The sequence below is a fragment of the Crotalus tigris genome, unplaced genomic scaffold (genome assembly GCF_016545835.1).
Source record: "Crotalus tigris isolate CLP2741 ecotype Arizona unplaced genomic scaffold, ASM1654583v1 scf7180000017543.2237141, whole genome shotgun sequence".
Lineage (NCBI taxonomy): Eukaryota > Metazoa > Chordata > Lepidosauria > Squamata > Viperidae > Crotalus > Crotalus tigris.
The window spans coordinates 232605-252336 of record NW_024096463.1 but is presented as its reverse complement, the minus strand read 5'-3'; the positions used below and the strand labels follow the sequence as shown (position 1 = coordinate 252336).

At 45.6% G+C, this 19732-nt stretch overlaps 1 protein-coding gene across 2 annotated transcripts in view; it reads right to left on the bottom strand.

Annotated features, from left to right (window-relative positions):
• The window catches only part of WWC3 (WWC family member 3), a 234274-nt gene that overhangs the window by 157415 nt on the left and 57127 nt on the right, over positions 1-19732 (bottom strand). For both annotated transcript variants that reach the window (XM_039318738.1, XM_039318663.1), the window contains exon 3: positions 972-1175. In XM_039318738.1, the coding sequence (XP_039174672.1) occupies positions 972-1175 (204 nt within the window). The remainder of the gene's footprint in view (positions 1-971; positions 1176-19732) is intronic.

The window sequence follows — 19732 nt, the reverse complement described above, 5'->3', positions numbered from 1 at the left end:
TTGTTTATATTATTCTTTTTGTTTTAATTTGTTTATATTTATCTTAAATGGGAGTAAAATATTTTATGGATTTGGTTACTTATATAGTTGGGTAATTTTAATTAGAATTTGATTATTAATTTGTAACCCTGTACTCAGCTCTACTAAAAACCCTCTACTCAGCATACTAAAAAGCAGAAACATCACCCTGCCAACAAAAGTGCGTATAGTCCATGGTTTTCTCAGTTGCAGTGTATGGCTGTGAAAGTTGGACCATAAGAAAGGCTGAGCGCCAAAGAATTGAGGCCTTTGAACTATGGTGCTAGAGAAGACTCCTGCGAGTCCCTTGGACTGCAAGGCATTCAAACCGGTCAGTCCTAGAAGAGATCAACCCCGACTGCTCTTTAGAAGGCCTGATCCTGAAGTTGAAACTCAAATACTTTGGCCACCTAATGAGAAGGAAGGACTCACTGGAGAAGGGCCTAATGCTGGGAAAGATTGAGGGCAATAGAAGAAGGGAACGACAGAGAATGAAATGGCTGGATGGAGTCACTGAAGCAGTAGGTGTGAACTTAAATGGACTTCAGAAGATGGTAGAGGACAGGAAGACCTGGAGGAACATTGTCCATGGGGTCGCGATGGGTCGGACACGACTTCGCAATTAACAACAACAACAACTCAGCTCTGGGAAGTGGGGGGAGGGTTAGGGGTGGATGGGTTTTGGGAAATTGTATACTGTATAAAACTTTTCAATAAAAAAAGAGTTAACATCCTAAGATTTTTAAGGGAAAGATTATTAAAAATAACTGCAATTAAATATAAATAAATAAATAAATTGCACATAGTATCAAATGTAATAATAGTCTTCAATGATGCAAAACCCTTAAGTTATCCAAGAACCATTTTTGGAGGATTGGGATTTTTAACTTAGCTAAACTATATAAAATCTTAACTTCAAATTTGTATTATTTGAAGAGGAAATGCAAACTTACTACTTGCATAAGAGCGACTGTCATCCTCACACATTTTATTCAACTGTTGATACTCTTCTTGTGCTAGCTCAAATCGCTGCTGCTTAATTTGATAAATTTCCATCTTGGCATTAAGTGCTTCCTGAGCGACAATTAAATATTCCTTTAACATGCGCTCCTGTTCTCTTCTCCATTGCTCTCTTGGGTCTTCAATTTGTGTGAGTTCTAATTAGAAAAAAAAAAGAGTTCCAACATGTTAAATGAAAAAACAGGGAGATGTTCAAAATTCACATATTATGGCAACTAAGTCATATTTTTATTTTAAAAAAGAAAACTAATGTCCAAAACTATACCAACATTTAATTTAAACTTAAAAAATTGTATTCTATCCAGTCTACTAGGATTTCAAAGATATGTACTTTACAACCAAGCTACACAAGGCGTAATGCTAAATAGATAATGATCTGAATCAAACTAACAATTAGATATAATTTTATCATTGCTTCCATAACCTGCTCCATTTCTTCACTTTTTGCTCAACTTGAAGATACTGGAATATTTACTTTATTTTGTAAGTCCTTGGCTTACAACCATTAGTTTAGTGACCATTTGAAGTTACAATGGCACTGATGACCATTTTTCACACTCACGACCATTGCAACATCCCCATGGTCACGTGAACAAAATTCAAATGCTTGGCAACTAGTTCATATTTACGACAGTTGCAGTATTCCAGGGTCATGTGACCACCTTCGGTGATCTGATAAACAAAGTCAATGGGGAAGCCAACTGTGTTACTAACTTAAAAACTGTAGTGATTCATGTAGCAACTATGACAAGATCATAAAATGGATCAAAACTCACTTTACAAATGTCTTGTTTAGCAACATAAATTTTGGGCTCAATTGTAGTTGTAAGTCGAGACTACCTGTATAGTTTCTTATCTTGTCCTAATTGGAAAACATAGTTAATTTTAAATATATTATATCTGAACAAGCCAAGACAATGATTCTCAATTTGTCTTTTTCTTACAAAATACTATTATAAATAGTTTTGATACAACAACAAACTGCAACTACAATTAGTCCCTGACTTAAAATTACAAATGGACCCAAAATTCCCATCACAATCATTGCGATTGTAACTCAAGTCGAACCTCATTTTATGATTACTTTTATGGTGGTTACTAAGCAAGTCACCGTAGTCATTATATAAATCACATTGTTGTTAAGCAAATTACATGGTCATTAAGTGAATCCTGTTTCCGCAATGATATATTTTGCCAGAAATCACATGATTATTATAGACACTGCAATTGGTCTCAGATGCAAGCTAGTGCAATCATATGATTGCAGGGAGGTGTGAGGGTTGTAAATGCGAGTATAGATCATAAATTTATTTTTCCAAGGCCGTAACTTTGAACCATCATTAAACAAATGGTCGCAATTTGAGGATTACCTATATTGGAAAACTGAACTGGATGTCTCATGATCAAGTCAGAAGTTATACAAATTCAGTCACTGATTTGTTCAAGGTCTTCACTGACCTTGAAGGTTGAACAAGAACTTTCCATAGCAAGATGTCCATATTCATTTAATTAATGCATGAAATGTGAAAAAGTCCATATTTTCCAAATATTTAAGTGGCAAGGAGCAAGGAATACTGATCAGTTATATCCCTTGCAATTTTATTGGTTTTTTAATTCTTAACAAAAAGTACTCAGGACACTCCGTGGTGTTTGGGTAATCAAACATTCAAAAGTGAAAACATATATAAACAACTCAACTCAATACATTCACTGTCCCCTCTCTATTTCCCTCAAATAGCATAATACGTCTAAAATATTCCATTTCTAATTTAAATTTCTATTACTGCTAAACCTCTTTTAAAACTTTATCAGTTTACAATTACCATAATCAAATTTAACTTTAAATCAACAAGTTATCAATTCAGGTATCCCTTCCAGATATATTCTAATTCTTAATTTCTCACATCCCTCATTTTATCACCAATCTCATTTATTTCGTCTTCCACTACACAATACATATCCTAATTAAAATAAAATATTAATCTACCCTATACATATATAATCCCACAATCGATCAATCTCTTTAAGATAACAAAATGTTAAACCTTAAATCATTTCAATTCATTAAACAAAATTCAAATTTCATTCAATTGATTATCATGCCTTATCACATCTATGTTACCATACAAAAAGGTCATCTTACTAATTTAAAACACTCAGTTAATTATTGAAACCATCCAAATATAAAAAATCAACATTTTTTTCAATTCCAATACATAATATTTTTCATCAAAATAAATCTATTATTCCAAAAGGTACATTCTTAATCTATTTAAAATATCTATTCTAATAATCTCTCTCAGCTGAAAACACGAAGCTGAAAACACCAGCCTGAAGATGACGAATGGGACTTCGTCGAAACGTCGCCAAGACACTTCCAATTTTACGCGGGAGAAAACCCGAACAACCAAAGACCTACATACAAACACCAGCGAAAACCTCAGAAAACACGAAGTTGAAAACACCAGCCTGAAGATGACGAATGGGACTTCGTCGAAACGTCACCAAGACACTTCCAATTTTACGCGGGAGAAAACCCGAACAACCAAAGACCTACATGTATGTATGTATGTATGTATGTATGTATGTATGTATGTATGTATGTATTCTTACTTCTAACTCTGTCTTAATCCTTAAAACAGTCCATAAATCCAAGATTGCCTTTTAATCCATTACACAATTTTAAATTTCTCTTTTCAGTCTGATTCTGGCTTTTTTTCTGTGCCAGACAGGTTTCCATAACCAAGCTTCCCTTTCAACCAGTAGATCTATTTTTGTTGCTTGCAGTGGCCTTTGAAAGGATAGGAATCCCATTCTCTGCATTAGGCATCTATTTCTCTCATCCTTAAAGCATCGTTGCTTTGTAGTCAGATGTAGTCTGGACATCAGTTTGAATGTTTGAAGTGAGATCTCTGGGTCTTAATTCTGTAGTAAACTCTTTCATTGTAGCACATATTTCTGCAGTAGCCTCATAAATCTTTTCCAATATAAGTTTACAGTTTAATTGTAACTGAGGTTTCTCCATTTTGATAGTAATTAAAAAGGGTCTCTTTTTTTTGTGGAGGCTATATTTAATAAAAGTTAGGCAGTGTCCACCCCCACAATTCCCACAGCTGCACGGCTTATCTTTTCTCTTCAAAAATAATTTGAAGGTCAGATCTATTCCATCTTCAAAGAGTAACCAGAAGTTGCAGTATTAAGTTTTCGCCACTAGATGTCCTCAGTAGATTAAAAAAAGATCTTTTCCAGACACCATTTCCTTTTTTCTCTCTTTTAAAGTATAATGTGAAAAAAGAAATAATCTTCCAGCATAAGATAATAATACAGTTCTTAGAAAGAGAAAAAAAATTCTGTACCCCCCAAAAATATGGAAATAAAATATAGTATTTAAAATTTTGTTATATTTTTATACAACGCCTTTCTTCCCAAACATGTAGAAGCTGCTTTTTCAAGCCAGGGAAATAATTCCAACAAGGCTCTTACAGGCACAAAAAACAAAAGGGTCGTTGTCTTACCTGAACGCCTTTTCTCAGCACGGATAATCCACCAATGGGTTGAGACTGTATTCCTGCCCAATCAGATCAGTCAGCCAAAGTTGCCACGCCCGTCCTGGACCACGAGATTCCCAGTCTTGACACGAGCGAAGCCACTGACTGACACCAAGACGTTTTGGCTCAACTATTTTGTCCCTAGCTATTATGGTCTGCAAGGGTGGGTGTGGATTATCCATCTCCGGGCTGAGAAAAGGCGTTCAGGTAAGACAACGCCCCTTCTCCAGCACTGGAGATGGATAATTCACCAATGGGACATACCAAAGCCTATTGTCCCTCGGGTTGGGGAATAGACTGGTTCTGTATGGAACTTTGGTTTAGCACCTGCTGAAGAACCCTCCTACCGAAGGAGGCCTCTGCAGAGGAGTATTTGTCAATTTTGTAATGGCGAATAAATGGAGATGGCGATGCCCAAGTGGCTGCCTTGCAAACCTCCTCAATGGAAGCCTGTGTGGCCCATGCTGCCGAGGTGGCAGCACTCCTTGTGGAGTGAGCCGTGACATGTCTGGGGACCGGCAAGGCCTCTGCCTGGTATGCCCCGGCGATGCATGCCCTGATCAACCTGCCAATGGTGGAGGAAGAGACCTTCTGGCCCCCAGAGGAGGGGTGGAAGGATATGAAGAGCGCCTCTGAATGGCGGAATTCCGCTGTCCACGAAATGTAGTACCTTAGTGCCCTGCGGACGTCTAATGTGTGCCATTGTCGTTCTAGGGCATGCCATTGTCGTTGGATTTGGACAAAAGTCCGGAAGGACTATTTCCTGTGACCTGTGGAAAAGGAAATTGACCTTTGGGATGAAGGAAGGGTCTAGTCACAAGACTCCCGTCCCTGTGAAAACATCACAGGTCTTTCCTTGTTGAGAGTGAGGCTAACTCGGATATACGACGAGCCGACGTAATTGCTACCAAGAATGCTACCTTATGGGTTAGGTAGTGAATGTCGCATGTTTTTACTGGTTCGAACGGTGGCCTGGTGAGAGCTTGTAGAACACGTGGTAGCTCCCACGAGGGGTACCTGTGTACAGTTGGTGGCCTAATGTTTGCAGCCCCTTTGAGGAAGGAGCAGAGTAGGGGATGCTGGCCCAAGGGTTCCCCAGGGTTGCCCGAAAGTATTGTTGAGAGGGCGGCGACCTGTCTACGCAGTGTGTTTGGCGCTAGTCCTCTCTCTAGGCTGCCTAATAGGAATTCCAGAATGTTGGGAATTGTTAGCTCCCTGAGGGACAGGCTCCGTTCAGAGCAACATGATTGGAAACCTTTCCACATGGCCTCGTAAATACGGTTCGTGGATGGATATCTTGGAAGCCTGTATAACCCTGATTACTCCTTGTGAGCAAAGTCCCCTAGTTAGGATTGACCGCTCAAGTGCCAGACGGCTAGTTGTAGCCATTGTGGCTCCGGGTGAGAGATCGCCCCCTGACTGAGAGAGATCTTCTCTGGAGGAATCCGCCATGGATCCGCTAGAGAGAGACTTCTCAGGTCTGCGAACGAAGGCCTCCTTGGCCAATATGGGGCCACAAGGATTACCTCGGCTCGTTCCTGGAGGAGTTTGCGGGGGAAGAGGTAGGGGGGGAAATGCATATAGGAGCTCCCTTGGCCATGGGCTCCGTAACGCATCTGTCTGTTCTGCTCCCCTGGAAGGAAATCGGGAGAAGAAGCAAATCAGCTGGGCATTGGATGGTGAAGCAAATAGGTCTACCTGAGGGCGACCGAAGCGGTGGCAGATCTCCCTGAAAATCCTCAGGTGGAGTTGCCACTCCGAGTGATCTACTATTGTCCTGCTCAACAGATCTGCCTGGGTGTTTGATTTCCCTGATATGTGGTCGGCCCTTATTGGGGCCAGGTTTTGTTCCACCCAAGTCCCCAGTAGGAGTGCCTCAGACGATAAGGAGCGAGAGTGGATGCCCCCTTGGCAATTTATGTGAGCCTTGGCTGTCACGTTGTCCGTTAGAACTAATACGTGGTGACGTGTCAGCATGTCGTGGAAATGTTTTAGCACTAGGTGAATGGCTCGGAGTTCGAGCCAGTTTATGTTGTGTCGGAGGTCTGCTGTGGACCAGCGGCCCTGTGTCCACTTGGTCCCCAGGTGAGCTCTCCAGCTAAACAGGCTTGCGTCGGTTGTGAGTACTATTCTGTCTGGCTCCCTGAAGTGTGAGCCTCTGAGCAGGGCCAGTGATAGCCACCACTTGGGAGAGTGTCATACTCTTAGTGGTAGTCCTACTCTTCTTCGGGATGCCCTGAGTTTCTGTCTCTGAAACGGAAGCATGAACCACTGCAACTCCCTTGAATGTAGTCTTGTCCATGGGACGATTGCTATGGTCGAGATCAGCTTCCCTAACAGTTGGGAAAGGCAGACTAGTGTTACTGACTGACTGCGGTTTACCTGTTTTACTGTCTCCCTTATGTTGTTATACACCTTGCACTCCACTGTGTCTATGACGGCTCCAAGATGCAGTATTCTCGTTGTTGGGATCAGGTGGCTCTTGAGGAAGTTCACTGAGAAGCCGTGATCCTGCAGCAATTTTACTACTAATTTTAGATCTGCCTGAGCGTGACGGGCGGACGGTGACTGGATTAGTATAGCGTCAGACTGGACTCTGACCAGTATGGTCCTTAGGTGAGCTGCCAGAACCGCCAGTATCTTGGTGAACACCCTGGGAGCTGATGACAGGCCGAATGGGAGCGCTCTGTAGGCGAACCGTAGAAACCGGCGGTGGGCCAGAGAGATGGGGATATGTAAGTATGCCTCCGTGAGGTCGATAGACGTCAGGAAATCCCTTTTCCTTACGCTTCCTAGAATGGAGCGCAGTGTCTGCATTTTGAATTTGCGGTATGTTAGGTGAAAATTTAGTCTCTTTAGATCCAGAATGGCTCTCCACCCCCCTGATGGTTTTGGAACCACACAGAGTATGGAGTAGAATCCCTGACCTCTCTGGTCCGAAGGCACCGGTTCTATGGCACGTATACTTAGTAGGTGTTGAACGGCCTCATTCATGAGTTTTCTCTTTGCTGGGTTTCCGGGACAGGGGCGGAAGCGGATCAGGGGTTTGGAGAGGAATTCTAGGGAGAGTCCATGACGTACGGTGTCCCTGACCCATACGTCCGTGGTAGTTTCCTCCCATTGGTGGGCAAACTGGGCGAGTCTGCCCCCTATGGGAAGGACTGAGAGGGAGTCATCTGGCGTGGTGAAAGGGGCGGTTGTTCCCCCGAAAGGGCCGCCTTCCTTAAGCCTGCTGTCTAGGTCTTGTGTTTTGTCTCTCAGTTTGTCTTTCCTGTCTATCCTGCATAGACTGAAAGGATTGTGATGGATGGAAATAGTTGAACGTGGTTTCCATACAAAAGGACTGTTTCCTTCCGAAGAAACCAGGTCGTCTGTCCTGTTTTTTGAGAATGTGTTTAAGGACCTTGCACTTGTCCTTTTTCTCTGTTAGGTAAGACGTTAGCACGTCTCCAAACAATTTGGTTCCTTGATATGGGGCCGAAGCCAATTTCTATTTGGATTTGGCATCAGCTTGCCAATGTTTTAACCAGAGAAGGCATCTGCCCGTAATGTTTGACGCTATTGCTCTGGCTGAGAATCTGGCCGCTTGGAGTGTTGCGTCCGATGCATACTCTGTGGCTGCTACCATCTTGCTGAGTTCCTGTTGGGTGCGGATGTCTTCCACAGGTACTCAGCCTTGTAATTCTCGGAGCCAATAAAGTGTAGCTCTGGTGAAGAAGGAGGCAGAGGTAGCTGCTCTAGTAGCCCATGCTATTGCCTGGTGTGTTCTCCGGTAGGTGGGCTCACCTTTCAGTCTTCTGTCTTAAGGGCTTCTGAAAAATCCCCTGATATGGCCGTGTCCGATATCAGGGGCCCTATGGGCTCGTCCACAATTGGTACTTCCAATGCTCCCTCCAGATCCTTGGCTATATTAAATAGCCTCTTGTCCGTATTGCTTGGAAGAGGGAGAGAGGCGGGTGATGACCACTGTTTCTGGATTGCGTTTAGAAACAGAGTCGGGCAAGGTATGCGGTGTTGAGTGGTTACCTTTTCGGCGAACCTGGGATCGGCCTCCGCATCGAGTGGGATGGGTTCTGCTGGGGTCCCCTGACCAAGATGAGCTGTGGATTCTGCCTTACGCAGTATGGTGACAAAATAGAGAATGGTTAAAGAGGCCATTAAAGGAAGGCACCTCAGGTGAGCTGTCTTCCTCTTCAGATATTTGGATCTCCTGTGACATGCCTGGTTGGTCAAGGTAAGAGTCATCGGAGAGTGATGAATCTGAGGGGGAAGAGGGTCCCTGTTGGTCCTCTGCTTCCTCCTGGTGCCCAGATTTATGCTTGTGAATTGTCAGCTTGATGGTCTGGGCCCTGGTCTCAAATGCGCGGTCTACAGCTTGCGCTATTAAGGCCGCTAGCCGGTCCTCCGTTAGAGAAGCTGGGGTCGGAATTATTTGCGTCCCTGCTGCTGCCAGCGTAAATGTGGCCTCAGGGGGTCCGTGTGATCTACGTGGCGAGGGAAATCGGGATAGGGATGAGAACTCACCTGTCCCACCTCGCGCTGGAGACTGAGATGATTCTCCAGTTGACCAAACACCCAGTGGGGATGATGAGACCCCCAGTGGTAGTTCGGGAACTAGCCCCCCATTCTGGCTCTTTTCTGGGCCCTGATGAATTCTTTTTCCAGGGCTTGGTGCCTTCTGATTGTCTGTTTATCCGCCTTCCTGGATGACTTTTTGGCAGCCTTGATCTTGGAGGCTGTTGAAACTTCAGAGCCCTCTGAACCGGGTGCTCCTGAAGTTGAAGACAGGGCTCCAGTAGAGGGAATGATAGCTTCCTCCATTCTCCACTAGCGCAGGGTCACGATAGGGGAACCCCGGTGGTAAGAGAGTATACTCCTGGATAAGCACAGGCGCACTACAGGGGACGCCTGGAACCCAGGTACAGCCTCTGTGATAGATTTCAAATTAATGGCTGTGCACGGATAAGAACAGGCACAGTAATGGGGATGCCTGGAATCCGGCTTAGATTGCCGTGGGTAAGGACAGGCACACGACCAGGGATGCCTGGAACCCAGGAATTGACAAGCCAGATACTTACAGGCCCCCCAACGGAAAGGCCCGAGATCTGGATGGAGCCAGAGACATAGTAGAATTTAATCCAATTTGAAAATTAATCTGGTACTTAACTATAGGCGTGGAGGCACCAGGTCCTTGAAAGAGAGGTGATAGAGGCTGTCTGCCTATATATGCCTTGCTCCTGTGTCCTTATTGTGTCTAATATGGCCGCTGCCCTCAGGAAGCTATTGCGCATGCGTTATAAGCAGGCACGCATGTGCAAGAGCTTCCTCTACTTGGCCAAGCCACGTGGGTCTGGGACAAAGGAGCCACGCATGCACCGGACTGCTCTGCTAATGGCGGCTGATTCAAATACTTCAGGAATCCTCTGGTGAGTGAAAGTACAGATTCACTCTACCAGCTGATCCGCGCCACTCCAAGCAGTCTCCGTTGTTTACCTCCCCCCCCCGCATGCACTCTGTTGCCAGAAAAACCGGTTTAACTAGCGTGGAGCTGTAGCAAGAATCTCCTTTCTTTCAAGCTCCACTAACAATTGATCCGTCTGCCTCAGACGGTTCGCTGACCAGCGAATGCCCCGGGGCTGAGGTTTGAGTGGGGGGAGGAGGAGGGGAAGGGAAGGCAAGGGACTGAGCTTGGGAACTTCCTAGGGAACTTGAGCTCTCCCCTGGGAATCTGACTCTCAGAGTTTAACTTTAGAGTTTAAATTTAGAGTTTTGTAATCTATATAGAGTAGAATAGGTTAACAAATTAATTGATACCAACTAATCTCTGCTAGGATCTTAACTGCTAGAAACAAAATAATCCACCAATGGGAATGAAACTGTACCTGCCTAGGAGCCAAAGTTGTACGTCTGGTCGCTGGGCGAGATCAGTCAAGACTGGGAATCTCGTGGTCCAGGACGGGCATGGCAACTTTGGCTGACTGATCTGATTGGGCAGGAATACAGTCTCAACCCATTGGTGGATTATCCATCTCCAGTGCTGGAGAATAGAGTAGAGAGAGTAGCAAGGAAAAGTCTCACCCGGATTCACCACGTGGGTTCAGCGTAGATGTTCCTTGACTGATGGTTTGAAGCGGCAGGGTGATCGGCCATTTTACTGGCCGATCTTCTCCGTCGGCCCTCAGAGATAGCTCGGACAGCTGGAGGAGCCACCACTCCTTCGCAGCCGAGCAAAGCCTCGACAGAAGTCACACCCTCCAGGGCGACTTTCGACCCGCATAAGGGTCTACCGGTGGAGGGAAAACTAGCCGATGAGGAGACAAGTTAAGAGACCTACTCTTAACAGGGTTGTAACAATTATTCTTTATGAACCATAATGTGGAAGGAAACAGCTTTAGAACTAACCTTTTAAAATAAAAGTATTATGAAGAAAGGGAAACAAAACTATCAACACATTCATCAGTCAGACCTGGAGTCATTTTCACCCAGATTAATCCTGATATCAATCCTCACTGATAAGGAAAGGATGACTTTAATTCCTCTTACATCTTTAACAAACACTTTTAGTGTTGATGTGGCTAAGAATATTTAAAAGTCAGGAAAAATAGTACATTTGGGTTTATAGGTTAATTATATAAATGTAAAGGCAGGATTTCAAGAAAATTCTCAATCTGAGCACTGTTTCCAAAAAGTTTCCTGCTGGTCATTACATTATATGAGACCGTTGGCACCTAGAAAATACTCAAAGTATGAACACATTAGTATGTGATATCCTATTACTGAATCCAAAGCAGAGAGTCGCTAACTAGCCTAGTGACCCTTAAATAGTTTTTTTTTGGCACCAGCCATTTTAGTAAAAACTTGAAATGTTCTACTTCAAAGTATCTGTAGGATTTGAGGATGCCCATTGCTGCCACATGATAATTTAAAGGTAACTAATACTTTTAGCTATGAAATAAAAAGAAAATGCCTTTAAAGTTCTTTCAAAATGAGCCAAATATTTTTACATAGATTGCTCCATAAAAAAGTTAAATTTTAGTTTAATTAATGGTAACTATAACCATTAGTTCTCTAGAAAATGCTGTGCCTAACATATCTAACTATCTAAAGAAAATATTATACTGTACTAAGCAGTGACATCCCTAGGAAGAGACCCAAACATCTTCATCATCTTACCAGCTGATAAGGGGCATTGTCTTACCTGAATGCCTTTTCTCAGCATGGAGATGGAGAATCCACCAGTGGGTTTGCTCTGTCTTCCTGCCCATTAGATCAAGTCAGTCAAACTTGCCATGCCCATCCTGGACTAGGACACACCCAGTCTTGACGAGGGTGAAAGCTACTGACTATAGTCTGACGTGTTAGCTCCCAGAACCCTAACACTGGACCTGGCAGACCCAAACGGGCAGGAGTGGATTCTCCATCTCCGTGCTGAGAAAAGGCATTCAGGTAAGACAACGCCCCTTCTCCAGCACAGGAGATGGAGAATCCACCAAGAAAAAAGAAAATGCCTTTAAAGTTCTTTCAAAATGAGCTAAATATTTTTACATAGATTGCTCCATAAATGTCTCCAATGGGACATACCAAAGCCTCACTGGCCCCATGGGAAGGAAGCAGTCAGGTCCGGTGTCTCGTCCCTAGATACCACCTGCTGGAGGACCCACCGACCAAAGGCGTCCACAGAGGCAAACCTGTCCAGTTTGTAATGCTTCCTTGATAGACACCTGAGTGGCCCATGCCATGGAGGTAGCCGCGCTGCGCGTTGAGTGCACGGAGACACGACATGAAAGTGGTAGGGAATGCGATTGGTACGCCCCTGCAATGCAAGCCCTGATCCATCTGCCTATCGTAGAGGCAGACACCCTCCTTCCCATAGAGGAATGGTGAAAAGAAACAAAGAGGGCTTCAGACTTGCGGAAGGCCACCGTCTGCTTGATATAGCAGCGGAGAGCCCTGCAGACGTCCAGAAAATGCCATCACCGTTCCAGGTCATGAGATGGATTAGGGCAGAAATCCAGAAGTACGATTTCCTGAGTAGGGTCCAAGCGAAGGGCCACCTGGTCCCGGTGAAAAATGCATAGGTCATCCCTGATGGAAAGTGCTGCCAACTCAGAAATCCGCCTGGCAGATGTAATTGCCACCAGGAAGGCAACCTTGAGGGACAGGGACTGTATGTCACAGGTTCTGAGAGGCTCAAAGGGTGACCTGGTGAGGGCCTGTAGGACCCGCGGCAACTCCCAAGAGGGATACCTATGGACCACAGGGGGCTTGGTGTTGGTGGCACCCTTGATAAAGGAGCGTATCAAAGAATGTTGACCTAACAGCACCGAGTTGTCACAGGTAAGTATGGTGGAGAGAGCCACCACCTGTCTGTGTATGGTATTAGGCGCCAAGCCCCTATCAAGACCCCCCAGCAAGTAGTCCAAGATCCTTGGATCAGTCAAGTCCAAGATAGTCAAATGGTGTCTTTCGCACCAATGACAGAAATTCTTCCATGTGGAATCGTAGATACAGTTTGTCGCAGGCCTCCGGGAAGCCTGAATCATAGAGATGACACCTGACGAACAGGATTCCTCAGTCAGGATCCGGCGCTCAAGTGCCAGGCGGTCAACTGAAGCCACTGGGGGTCTGGATGATGCAGGAACCCCTGGCTGAGAGGAATACGGCCCGGAGGAATCCTCCACGGAGACCCAGAGAGGTTCACAAGGTCGGCAAACCACGGCCTCCATGGCCAATATGGAGCCATGAGGAGCATCTCTACCCTCCCATGCAGGAGCTTGCAGATGACTACCGGAATCAGAGGGAGAGGAGGAAACGCATAAAGCAGACCCTCCGGCCATGGACCTCAAAGAGCGCTCTCTCCGCCCCTGGGGACGGGAATCGGGAGAAGAACCTCAGGAGTTGGGAGTTCACCGAAAAGGCGAACAGGTCTATGACCGGTAGGCCGAACCTAGCGGATATCTCCCTGAAGATGTCCGGGTGCAGGCACCATTCTGAGTGGTCTATTGTCAACCTGCTCAAGAAGTCCACCTGTCAGTTTGCCTCCCCCGAGATGTGGTTAGCCCTGATGGAGGCGAGGTTGGTCTCTGCCCAGAAGCCCAATAGCTGGGCCTCGACCATGAGGGTCCTGGAACAGGTACCCCCCTGCCGGTTCACATGGGCCTTTGCCGCCACGTTGTCCGTAAGGACCAGCACCTGTTGCCTCGCAACTTTGTTGCGGAAGTGGCGGAGAGCCAGATGTATGGCTCTGAGCTCCAACCAATTGATGTTGTGCCTCAGGTCTGACCGGGACCACTGCCCTTGAGCCAACTGCGATCGAAGGTGCGCTCCCCAACCGAACAGACTGGCGTCTGTCATAAGGGTGAGCTGAACGGGTTCCTTGAAGAAGGACCCTCTGGCTACTGCTGGTAATGACCACCACCTGAGAGACCGTAAGGTCTGGGGAGGGACCCTTACCCTTTGGTTGGAGGAACTGGTGCCCAACCTTTGGAAAGGGAGCAGGAACCACTGGAGGTTCCGGGAATGCAGTCTGGCCCAAGATACAATTGCTATGCACAATATCATCTTTCCCAACAGCTGGGAAAGAACGGCCAGAGAAACCACATGCTCCCTCCATACTTTGAGGACCAGGTTCCGGATACTGTCCCGACATTCCTGGGACAAGTAGACCTGGCAACCGACTGTGTCTATTATGGCACCCAGGTGTAGGAGTCGGGTCGAGGGAATTGTCTGGCTTTTTTGGAAGTTTACCAAAAACCTGTGGTCCTAGAGGATCGTGATCACCAACATTAGGTCCAACTGGGTGGCCGGGAAGGACGACGACTAGATGAGAATGTCATCCAGGTAGCATTGGATAAGTACCAGCACCAGTCTCAGGTGTGCGGCGAGCACCGCCAGGATTTTGGTAAACACCCTCGGAGCTGATGACAGGCCGAACGGCAGGGCCCTGTATTGGTAGTGATGGCCCATTTAACAGAACCTGAGGAACTGCCGGTGTCGGGGAGGATGGGGATGTGGAAATAAGCTTCTGTGAGGTCTATGAATGTCAGAAAGTCTCCGTTTCTCACACTTCCCAAGATGGACTGGAGCATCTGCATCTTGAAACTCCGGTATGCAATGTGGGAATTCAGACCTTTGAGATCCAGAATCACCCTCCATCCTCCCGAGGCCTTGGGAACCACAAAGAGGATGGAATAGAATCCCCTGTCCCTTTGACCAGCCGGCACCGGTTCTATGGTGGTTCTATGGTATTTATGTCCAAAAGATGACGAATGGCCTCTTGCATGAGGCCCTTTTTTACAGGATTCTTTGATTGGGAGCAAGAAATGAAGCGCCCTGATGGCCTGGACATGAATTCTAGAGACAGACCATATTGGATGGTTTGGAGAACCCAGGAGTGTGTGGTGGTGGCTTCCCACTGGTGGAGAAAGAGGGCCAGTCTGCCACCTATGGGAGGGGCAGCCCGAGAGTCATTTGGACCTTTTGAAAGGGTGACCCCCCACCCTGAAAGAGCCACTTACCCTGGGACTGCTGTCTGGGTCTGAAGCCCGATCTATCAGATGGGCAGTCCTGTCTGGCCGTGAAGGGGCGGAAAGGTTGAGTGGGGTCTGAACCTGCTCCTGACCGAAAGAACTGTCTGCGGGCGAACGGGTTGGCACGCCTGTCAGCACGCCGGCTGAGGGGGTCAGCACCTTCCGCTTATCCTTATTCTCAGTCAAATAAGGTGCTAGGGCTTCTCCAAACAGCTGACCATCCTGATAAGAGGCCTTGGTCATACGCCACTTGGATTTGGCATCAGCTTGCCAATGTTTGAGCCATAGCATTTGTCGTGCTGTGACATTGGAGGCCATGGTCCTGGAGGAGAACCTGGCCACATGCAGTGTTGCATTGGAGACGTATTCCGATGAAGCAATTAGCTTGCTCAGGTCTTGTTGAGCGCGTACCACCTCCTGAGGGAACCTGGCCTGTAGTTGGCGGAGCCAGAGGAGAGAGGTCCTAGCAAAGAAGGATGCGCAAGTAGCCTCCCTTATCGCCCATGCCGCCACCTGATGAGTCCTGCAGAAGGTTAATTTCCACCTCCTGTCCTCAGCCTTCAGAATCTCGGCCATATCCCCCAACACTGTAGTCAAGGAGAAGAGAGGGACCAAGGGTTCATCTACCATTGGCACCTCCAGCGCATCAGCCAAATCTGGTGCTATGCTGAACAGTTTCCTGTCCATTCCTCCCAGAGGAGGGAAGGTGCCAGGTGAGACCCATTGCTTCTGGACCCCGTTCAAGAAGAGAGAAGGGCAAGGGACATGGTGTTGAGTCATAACGGGCTCAAAGAAGACCAGGTTCAGATCTGAGCTAGGCGAAGGGTACGACTGAGGGAGCCAATCAGGGCCTATGTTGGCAGTAGTGCTGGCAAGAAACGGGCCGGGTTAAAGAGACCTCCAAATGTTGGAGGGTCTGGGGTGAGGTCCTCCTCCTCCAACGATGATATATCTGGTTGGTCGTACGCCGCAGAAGATGCCCTGCTATAAGAGGATTGGGATGGTGAGGGAGGCCCATGGTACTCGGGAGCTCCCGCCAGGAGAGGGTAGGATGGGGGAAAGGATGCCACTGACTCGGCCCTGGGCACGTGGTAGGACCTGGCTGCGAGAGCCAGGTCAATCGCCTGGGAAATCAGGGCTTGAAGGCGATCATCTGAAGGTCACTGTTTTCCTTCAACAACTACTGAAGAACAATGTCATTGAAAAACCACAATACTACTGCCTTGACCCTGGGGAAGCCACTCCATGCATATATGGACTCCCAAAATTCACAAAGAGGAAACTCTACTCAGACCAATTGTCAGCAGCATCAACTCTGTTACCTACAATACTGCAAAACACCTAACAAACTTATTAGCTCCTCTAGTAGGCAAACCATTCAACATCACAGTAGTCCAAGTCTATGCCCCAACCACTGGTGCTAAAGAGGATGAAATTGACCAGTTCTATGAAGCCCTACCGCACCTTATAGAATCAACACCAAAAAATGATGTCCTTATCATCATGGGGGATTGGAATGCTAAAGTAGGAAGCCAAAAGGTAACTGGAATAACAGGCAAGTTTGGCCTTGGAGTACAAAATGAAGTAGGGCACAGGCTGATAGAATTTTGTCATACAATGGTCATAGCAAACACTCTTTTCCAACAACCCAAGAGATGGCTCTACACATGGATATCACCAGATGGACAACACAGAAATCAGATTGTCCATGTGCTCTGCAGCCAAAGATGGAGAAGTGCTATATAGTCAGTAAAAACAAGACCAGGAGCTGACTGTGGCTCAGATCACGAGCTTCTCGTTGCAAACTTTAGGCTTAAATTGAAGAAAGTAGGGAAAAACACTACGCCACTTAGGTATGAACTAAATCATATCCCTGGTGACAAATAGATTTAAGGAATTAGATCTGATAGACAGAGTGCCTAATGAATTATGGATGGAGGTTTGCGACATTGTACAAGAGGTAACAACTAAAACCATCCCAAAGAAAAAGAAAGGCAAGAAAGCAAAATGGCTGTCTGAGAAAGCTTTGCAAAAGCTGAGGAAAGAAGGGAAGCAAAAGGCAAGGGAGAAAGAGAAAGATACACCCAATTGAATACAGAATTTCAGAGAATAGCTAGAAGAGATAAGAATGCCCTCTTAAATGAACAGTGCAAAGAAATAGAAGAAAACAATAGAATAGGGAGAACCATAGATATCTTCAAGAAAATTGGAGATATGAAGGGAAAGATGGGCATGATAAAGGACCAAAATGGCAGGGACCTAACAGAGGCAGAAGAGATTAAGAAGAGATGGCAAAATTACACAGAACTATACAAGAACGAGCTTAGCGTCCCTGATAACCACGATGGGGTGATCACTGACCTCAAGTCAGACATCCTAGAATGTGAAGTGAAATGGGCCTTAGGAAAGCTGAGCAACAACAAAGCTAGTGGAGGTGACAGTATTCCAGCTGAGCTATTCAAAATCTTAAAAGATGAGGCAGTAAAAGTGCTACACGCAATTTGCCAGCAAATTTGAAAAACTCAACAGTGGCCACAGGATTGGAAAAGGCAATGCCAAAGAATGTTCAAAACTATTGCACCACTGCATTCATTTCACATGCAAGTAAAGTTATGCTTAAAATCCTACAAGCTAGACTCCAGCAGTATGTGGATCAAGAACTTCCAATAGTATAGGCAGGATTTCGAAGAGGCAAAGGAACTAGAGATCAAATTGCCAACATACGCTGGATCATGGAGAAAGCTAGGGAATTCCAGAAAAACATCTACTTCTGCTTCATTGACTATGCTAAAGCCTTTGATTGTATGGATCACAACAAATTGTGGCAAGTTCTTAAAGAGATGGGAGTACCAGACCATCTTATTTGTCTCTTGAGAAACCTATATGTGGGTCAAGAAGCAACAGTGAAAACTGGACACGGAACCACTGATTGGTTCAAAATTGGGAAAGGAGTCCGGCAAGGCTATATTCTATCACCCTACCTATTTAACTTATATGCAGAGTACATCATGAGAAAAGTAGGGCTAGATGAATCAAAAGTTGGAATTAAGATTGCCGGGAGAAATATCAACAACCTAAGATATGCAGATGATACACTCTAATGGCAGAAAGTGAAGAGGAACTAAAAGGACCTCTTGATGCGGGTGAAGAAGGAGAGTGCAAAAGTTGGCTTGAAACTCAACATTAAGAAAACCAAGATCATGGCATCTGGCCCTTCAATTCCTGCCAAATAGATGGATAAGCAATGGAGGGAGTGTCAGATTTTATCTTCCTGGGCTCCAAGATCACCTCAGATGGGGACTGCAGCCAAGAAATTAAAAGATGCTTGCTCCTGGGGAGGAAAGCTATGGCAAATCTAGATAGCACACTAAAAAGCAGAGACATCACCCTGCCAACAAAAGTACATATAGTCGAGGCCATGGTTTTCCCAGTTGCAACGTATGGCTGTGAAAGTTGGACCATAAGAAAGGCTGAGTGCAAAAGAATTGAGGCCTCTGAATTATGGTGCTGGAGAAGACTCCTGCAAGTCCCTTGGACTGCAAGGCGATCAAACCGGTCAGTCCTAGAGGAGATGGACCCTGACTGCTCTTTAGAAGGCTAGATCCTGAAGTTGAAACTCAAGTACTTTGGCCATCTAATGAGAAGGACTCACTGGAGAAGAGCCTAATGCTGGGAAAGACTGAGGGCAATAGAAGAATAGGACAAGAGAGAATGAGGTGGTGGATGCAGTCACTGAAACAGTAGGTGTGAGCTTAAATGTACTCCAGAAGATGGTAGAGGACAGGAAGGCCTGGAGGAACATTGTCCATGGGGTTGCAATGGGTCAGACAGGACTTTGCAACTAACAACAAGTCGGCAATACCACCTATCAACAATTCACAGGACTTCATCAGCAAGGTTTGGAAACTAAAACTGGATCCGAATGAGACCATAGTTTCCTATGATGTGACTTCCTTCTTCACCTGCACTTTAACAACTGAAGCTGTCATACTAGTAAAAAACAACAACAGCTAAACCTTAGGTGACATAATCAACCTCAACCCAGACCACATATGTGCCATGCTGGACCTCTACCTGACCTCTACCTATTTTAAATACAATGAAAGTTACTACAGATAAAAACATGACTGCGCCATGCCATGGGTTCACCTGTGTCCCCCATAGTGGCCAATCTCTACATAAAAGAGGTAAAAATCAAATTCTAAACTCTTTCACTACTGGTATAGGTATATGGATGATACTTGGATCAACTCTGTGGATAGATATATCAAATTCACATGGGAAGATGTTAAGGAAAATAGTCTAGCCTTCCTGAACTGTGCAATACACATTAAGGAAGACAGAAGCCTTAACTTTGAAGTTTACAGAAAGCCCCCACATAGAGATCAATATTTACATTTTGATTCCCACCACCCACTGGAACACAAAATGGGAGTTATCAGAACCCTACACCAATACCAACAAAGATGGGAAAGAAAAAGTGCTAAAATACATCAAGGAAGTTCTCAGAACACGTGGCTATATCCCAACTGCGCCTTCATCAAATCCCCAAAAAGGCCTAGCAGGAACTCCTCCATAACAGACAAACAAGAGAACAATAAACAAGCAATGTTGTTA